The 8,297-nt window shown below is 23.5% G+C and overlaps 1 protein-coding gene across 1 annotated transcript; it reads right to left on the bottom strand.

The window, feature by feature from the left end:
* Positions 1-3,797: 3,797 nt before the first annotated feature.
* GO595_006674 (uncharacterized protein) lies at positions 3,798-4,133 on the bottom strand (the record flags this gene model as incomplete). Its single annotated transcript, XM_067920053.1, has 1 exon — positions 3,798-4,133. The coding sequence occupies one exon, from the start codon at positions 4,131-4,133 to the stop codon at positions 3,798-3,800; it is 336 nt and encodes a 111-aa protein (XP_067773102.1).
* Between the last annotated feature and the right edge of the window lie 4,164 nt (positions 4,134-8,297).

The following is an 8,297-nucleotide window of genomic DNA, read 5'->3' as shown; positions in this document are numbered from 1 at the left end:
GTGTTCGATATGTTAACCATTCTTCTTTACCTATTTCTTCTAATTCCGTTTGCCATTTATCTAATAATAACCAAGTCGATTCAAATGATTTTAATGAATTTGTTATATCAATAATTTCTTGGAATTTTCTTTGGTTCTTAATACCAAATCCTTTTTCTTCTTCGAGAATTAATTCTTTCTCTTTCTCAAAGTCTTCTAAACCTATTCTTGTTTCTTTTACTATTTGTATTGCATGTTCAACTTCTTTTTGATTCTTAAAATCGACATTTTTTGGTTTTCTTTCTTCCCATTTTAATTTAAATTGACTTATTCGACGTTGGAAATCTTCTGCTTTTTGACTTGTTAAAGTTCGTAAAGTTTTAAGTTGTTGTTGAACAATTTTACTTTGATCTGTTAATGTGCCTTTAAATATCATCCAATGACTTGAAATAGAATCGATTTGGAATTGTAATGATTGTCGAATTTGTGGGTCATGAATCATTAATAAATTTGATTTATTATGTATTAATTTAAATGTCTTTTGGAATTCATTTATTTTGTTGTTTAATCCCATTATAGTTTCACGGACATTTTTAACTTCTTCACTTGTTTGAACATTAGTTTGTATTAATGATAATGAATTATTTATGAAATCCATTACATTCGATATATCATTTTCTAATGATTTACGTAATAAATTACATATCGAGCGTTTATATTCATTAATTAATCGACGAAATGAACTTTTTATTAATACATATGAAACTGTAATATATTCGAATTTTTCTTGATCGGGAATTTGATCTATTTCTGATTCATGTAAACTAATTGAGTTTAAATTTGTTAAGAATTGATTCGGTTCAGTAATTTTTTGTTGTAATAATTCATCAAAGTCATTAACTTGTCCTAAAATTAACCAATTTTTAAACTTAATTGTACAATTTGATATTTTATTTAATAAAAGTTCTGTTCGTTTATATAATTCTTCAATTGAAGTCAGATGATATTTAACAATTGATGAAAATTGTGATTGGAATTCATTCGATTGGAATGAAATACCTCCGAAATGTGTTGGAATCGAAATTAATTTTGATATTTGTGAATATAATTGTTGTCTTAAAACAGATAATGAAGGCTCAAATATAATAATATGTGGTCTATTATAAGTTAAATTTATCGTTTTTTCTTGTACATCATTTTCCATTGTTTGTAATGTTTGTTCAAATTGATAATCTAAAGCTTTATAAATTTGCGCGTTTAAATGTTTCACCCAATTCTTTAAATTAGTTTTACCATTTTTATATAGTTCTGCTAATTTAGATTTAATATTTACAAGTGTTTCTTTCCATTTCTTTTCAGATGAGATCAAAGAACAATTAAAAAGTTCCGCAATATCAGAAATGAATTTATGATGAATAGTAATTAATTGTTGATTATTATTATATAAATCATTTGCTGCTTTAAATACATTTGATATAAAACTTTCGACGTCAGCTTTCGATGAAAAATTAATTGAAGAAATTGATGAAAACGTTGATAAAAATGAATCAACATAAGGAATATTTAATGGTCGTAATGGTCTAATTATGGATAATATTGTAGTGTTATAATAATCTGAAGCTTGTTTTAATGAACAATAATATTGATATTGTTCTCTTAAGTTTCGGATTTTATTATCTAATTCATGTGGAACTTTATAATTAAGTGATAAATATCGTGAAAATTGATCAATTATGTTTTCTTTATCTTCCGGAAATTTGATTGTTAATATTTTCGTCTTTTGATCAATTTCATATGTAATTAATGTTTCATCAAAATCAATTTTATTTATTAATGTCAATATGGATTTTGCCCATGAAATTATCATTTTTTCGATTGACTTTTCAAATTCTTCAACAAGTTCTTTATAAATTGTGTTTATTTGCTCAGTTTCTGGACATTTCCTCTTAAATGATTTTGAATACCGTAACTGATTTGTAAACCATTCAAGTGAATCAATGACTCCGTTTGGATCATCAACTTCAGTGTTAAAGCGTGAATGCATTTGTTTCTTTACGAGTTCTAAATATGATATAAATTGATTGTTTCGTTGTGTTTCATATTGTGACATAATTTTTGAAATTCCTTCAAATTGTCGTAAAAATGATAATGATGCTAGTTCATCTGCTAACCCATTTTGATTGTCTTTGATCTTTCTTAATGTTTCTGATATCGAATTTGAAACTGAATTTGACAATGATTCTAATGCGGGAATTATTGTATTTTGAAATTCATCCCAATTTGATTCATCACATGTAACATATTCTTCAATTGATTCGATTTTTGGAGGTAAATATGATTCTGTATATTGAGCACAATAAAAAAATGATTTTTGATAATTATCAAAAAATTCAAGTCGCTTTAAAATATGTTCTAATGAGGAAGATTTATATATGCCCTCGCTCCATTTTCTATTTTGATAATTTGGCCATAATTTAGATGTAAATTGTATTGTTTGATGAATCCATTTTTGTAATAATTTAGTGCATAATGTTAACATACGAGGCGAACCACTTAAATCAAATAAATCAAAACCTTGTAACTCATCTAGTAGAAAATTTTGAAGTTCTTTTGATATTAAATCTAATAAATGTATTATTTGTTCTTGTGAATATTGCGGACAACGTGTCCAAAGTCTATCTACTGCTTGAGAAGTAGCATCAATAATACTAAATGCCTCAGCAAGTGATCCTATTGATGACTTATCAAGGCGACTCATTTGAAGATAAACCATTTCTATTTCAACAAGAATTTGCGACATTTGATCCCTTTGGGATTTGTCTTGCGCTCTATCAACCATTATACACCAATTACGAAATTCCTTAAAAACCGAATCTGCTTTTTTCATCTGATGGAATTATTTAACGAACACTATAACGTGCAAATCCACATTATAATAAACTATTCAATTTTCCTCATCATATGAAGTTGCAATTTTATGTTTAATTAAAGATATCTATAAATCTTTTTAAAAAGCAAAGAAATTTACACCAAATGTTTAGAAATATAGATTAATGCTCAATGTCATATGGTTCATTAAGATATTAATTCAATTTTTTAAATTTGCAAATGAAAAAAATTTATAAAGGAAAAACTTAAGTTAACAAAGTAAATGACCTTCGAGTTGAGCAAAAAGAAAAATACACAGAATCAATATTTTTTGATTTAACTGGTGTAAGATTGAAGAAAGTTCTGCTTATCAAATAATATACATATACAAAAAGAATTTCTTTAAAGAGCGAATAACCATTAAATATAAATGAATATATTTCAATGCAGGAGGTAATAATTTCTCTTATTTAAATATTATTAAAATTATTTTTGGTTTAAAATTGAAATTTAGAAATTCATCAATTTATTCGAAACAGCGCTTATAAGAGCATCTACATATGATTACACATAAGGATATTGTTATAAACATCCAAAATGTTTTTTAGATTTTATCAATTGATATTTCAAAATTCAATTTGAATTTTATAAAATTCTGAAATGCACTTCATTTAGCAATTGTAAATAGTTATACTGAAATAGTTCATTGAGCTCACTTCAAGAAAAAGAGTAATGACTTTCCCTCTTATTAACTGTCATTTAATGATATGTTTCCTAAAAATTATTAATATAAAAGTATATTTTAGTATACAAATCTAAAATGCGAAAAAAGTTTCGACAAAATTCATTGAAATTTTTTCTGCCTTTAAAAAATAATTTGCTTATTACTATACAAAGAAAAACCACTTTTAACTTTCAACAATTTGTATTCAAAAAGATTTATTCATTAATTAAAAATTGAAAAACTCTTGTGCGTCATTAAATTCTTCATTTTCATCATTAACTACCTCATTTTCCACTGCATTATCACTCAAAATTACATCATCATTAGGATGATCAACATCGACGTCGGATTCATCTGACAGCATAAGATTACTAATTGGGATTGTCATGCTTGCTACGTCAGAGAATACGTCATCTCTTTCCCTTATAAATTTCTCAGAAGTTTTTGTATTGTTTTGTTGCTGTGTGTGTTCCACTTCTTCGACTGGAATGAAATAATCTGCGAATATTCCAAGTTTACCAATGATATCGATATATTCTTCTTCTGTACAATTCTTCGGCATATTTTTATGGACAGAATTTTGTAACATATAAACTAATTGCATATTATTTTGTAATATCATTGGTAAGTTTGCGATTTGTAATGTATGTTTTTCATTGAAATGTTCGGAAAGTATATTAAAAATCTTTTGTAAAGGTTCTGGTAAATAATACACAAAATCGATATGATGATTATTAATACAATTAATGAATTCGGTTAATGCTATTTCTGGATCATCAGAAGTTACACATTTCTCAAATGATTCATCACCAAGTGCTATACAATTTGATCTGAGGATATTAAATTCATATGATAATATTAATGGTCGATAATTATCTAAAACTTTCGAAAGATCTCTACAAAACATTGAGAACAATTTCATCAAATTTTTGTCTTGGAATTTGTTAAATGGCTTTTGGATTGTGTTAAGTATAATATCATAAGTTGTACATAAATTTATAAATGTTTCAGGTTCATCATCTGTTTTATTATTAATGTTCTCTTTACAGATTTGTATTGCATAAGTCTTAAGTTTATTTAACATGTTTTTATATGATTCAAAACATGTTTCATAAAATTCTCGATTTTTAATAATGAAAATTGTTGCGAATCTTAAAAATGTCGAATTATCTTCACTAGGATTAAATTCATTTAATCCTTTCACTAGAAATGGAACAATTTTCTTCGGAAGTACTGAAAACAAATCAGATTTAGTTAATATCGCAATAGTTAATTCGATTATATTATTATTATTTGATATTAAATTAGGTAAAATATATAAATCAATGATTTTCTCATAAACAATTTGAAATTCTTTTGGAATTATTAAGTTAAAACCATTTGGAATTGGTTTATAATATGATACAATATATGTATTTGGTGAATTAGAAAACATTTCTTGGAAAATTGGGTTTTTAGATTTCAATTTATTACACATTGATAAATTAATTATTTGACAAAAGAAAGCCGAAATTTCATTCGAATTATTTTTATAACATTGATTAAATATATCAAATATTACATCCAAATTTATATTTGTAATATCATTTCGAGCAAACTTTAATATTAAATAATAACATAAATTAGCAATAATATATTTCTTTACATTAATTGTTGAATTACTTTTACTTAAAAATGAAAGAAAATCAAATGATTCTTTAGGTATTGGTTCACCTACAATTAATGGATTTAAACATAATGATATTATTGATTCTAAAAATCTATCGAATATTTTCATATTATTTTGTTGTAATATTTGATGAATAATTTTAGGTAATATTCGTTGTGTAACTATAAGTGTATAATTGTCATTTTTCTCATATAAAATATCTTTCGATGCTGAAAACACGGGAGATGTCATTGCAATTAATATTTGATCAATATCTTCTGATAAATAAATTGCTTTAAAGAATGTTTTATCATTTTCTCCAATTCGATCATTAGCTTGTTTAATATTAATTTTACAAAACTTCTTTAAATTGTTAAGTTTCCCATTAATTCGATATGTTAAATTCGATAAATTTTTAATCCATTGATATATTTGTTTATATGTAACATCTTTATTACCAAATTGTTTCTTTAAATCATCTGTCATTAAATCATTTAATAATAAATCAATAAGTTCTGTAATAGTTGATTTAATTTTAGTTTTATCATAATTAACATTTTGTCTTAATGGTAATTTATTAAATGAATTATATATTTTATTATATGATAATAATGTATCCATTGATAAATAAGATGTATATATTTCTTTTGCATCACATTTATCAATTGCTTCAATAAATCTTAAAAATGATATATCACAAAATCCATAAGAAGACATTTTTTTTAATTCTTCAACATCATTAAATTTCTTTTGATAATTAAAATCAATTAAAGCATTTTGATAATATTCTTTATTATTTTTAATGTATGGAAGTTGTTTAAATTTATTTTGTATAATATAAAAATCATATGTTGTATTATCAGTTTTTTTGATATCATTTATAAGTTTTTGATTAATAACATTCAATATTGAATTATGAAATTCTTTTTCATAGGAAATATTATTTGATTCTTCATGTCTAACAAAATTAATATTAAAAATAATTCCATCAAATTCATTTATTACTTTTGGTGCTTTATCATTATAAAAATTAAATTTATAAAATTCTTTAACAATTTCATAATTTTCATTTGTATATAATATTTCATTCCATTCATTAAACTCTTTAAGTAATGGGAAGTAAGCAGGATTATATAATAATTTATAATTTACGTCTTTATATAAATAAAAATTAGTTTCAATTGTTGGCTTTTCAAGTGTTACTTTGGTATAAAATAAATATGATGAAATACCTCGAATTAATCTTTGTAATGACATCATCATTATAGTAAGATTAGTATTATATAATTTAGAATTATAAATTTTTATATAATTATTAACAAATTTTATAAGTTCAAGCCAACATTCACATGAAATATTATAATAAATTTCTTGAAATTCAATTATTTCTGTCTTTGGTTGATTATAACTTATATGTATAATATCTGTAGTTAAAAATTCATTACAAACTTCTGCTACTTTATTAACGTTACATTTATTTAATTTATACTTAATACATTCTTTCCAATTATGACTAATTAATGTATTATTTTCATTTTGATTATAAAGAATTGTTGAAATTTCAGGAAATGGTGTTTTGTCTTTAGGATAATTATTTAATAAATCAGGTATAGGTGATTCATAAAGATATTGAAGAATTACATTTAAAGCTTTCGAAGAAGGTTTATCTAAATTAAACTTTTTAATATGAACATTAGAATGAAATATTAATTTTATAATTAAAGTTTCATAATATTTAACAGGTATTAATTTAACATATTTTTCAGTTAATTTTTTCGAATAATTTTCATCAATTTTAGTTCCAACTATTAAAGCTAAAGGATCTAAAATATATTTTGTTATTAATTGATATCTTTGACTAATTAAATAATGATTATTATTTTCTAATAATAATAAATAACATAATCTTTCATATACTTCGATACTATATTTTAATAATTCCAAATCATTTTCTTTTATTAATGATTCCATTAATATTTTATGTGTAAATAAATAATATGCATTAAAACCATTAGTTAAATAATCCGAATTATTACTTTTCCAGAATTTCATTTTTAATAAATATGTTTCAATGATATTTAACATTTGTTGTTTGTTTTGTTTTAAGAAATTACTTTTCATGAAATTATATTTATTTAATTTTTCTTTCTTATCTTCAGTAAGAATTAATTGTATATCTTCAATAGAATCCAACAAACATAATAAACATACTAAATATGAAGGATTATGTGTCATTATGAATTTAGAAAACTTTAATTCATCTGTTGGATGTTTAATTGCACCAACGACAATTTTATTACGAATATCTTTATTAAGAAATAGAAATGGAGTTTTATCAGCCAACAATGGATTAAATAAATCTTTTTCATTCGAATAATTCGTTAACAATTGAATAAGTCTCAAACAAATTTCGGGATAATTTAATGCATTTGAACTAATTTTAGCTAAAATTCGATTAACAAATTCTTCAAGATATTTTATAGCTTCTTCAAACGTAGGTCGATTTTGAATTTCTTTATTATTTAATCTTAATGAATCAATGATATAACTTAAATTATTCGAGTTTCCTGTTTCAATAATCTCTTTAACGGAATTATCGATTGATAACTCAAGTAATTTCTCAAATATTCCATCATCAATTGAACGAATGTATAAAAGATTTTGATTATTCCAATAAAAATCTTTTGGTACTTCTTCAATGAACTTTTCAAGATGATTCTCAATTGACAATTTAAAGAAATAATAATAATCAGAAATGCTTTCATATGGTTTTATCTTTTTCCTACCATATACAACATGAATAACTTTTTGGGGATTAATTTTCCCAATATTTAATGAACGAAATGCTTCTTTAAATTTTCGTTGAAGTTCTTCATATTTCGGGTCCCCTTTTTTACAAAGAATTGCTTTGAATTCGCTATCTTTAAAGATATTCTTAAATGGTTTAATAATATTTGTATAAAGTAAATTTAATTTGGTATCATTCGCATCAATAGAATTAATGAATTCATTCGCTTTTTTGTACTCTTGAATTACCATTAACAAAGAGGAAATTTTGTTCGGATTAAATGGAAGATT

The sequence above is a fragment of the Histomonas meleagridis genome, assembly GCF_020186115.1.
Source record: "Histomonas meleagridis strain 2922-C6/04-10x chromosome Unknown contig_46, whole genome shotgun sequence".
NCBI classification, from domain to species: Eukaryota; Parabasalia; order Tritrichomonadida; family Dientamoebidae; genus Histomonas; species Histomonas meleagridis.
This window is presented reverse-complemented; position numbering and strand designations above follow the sequence as displayed.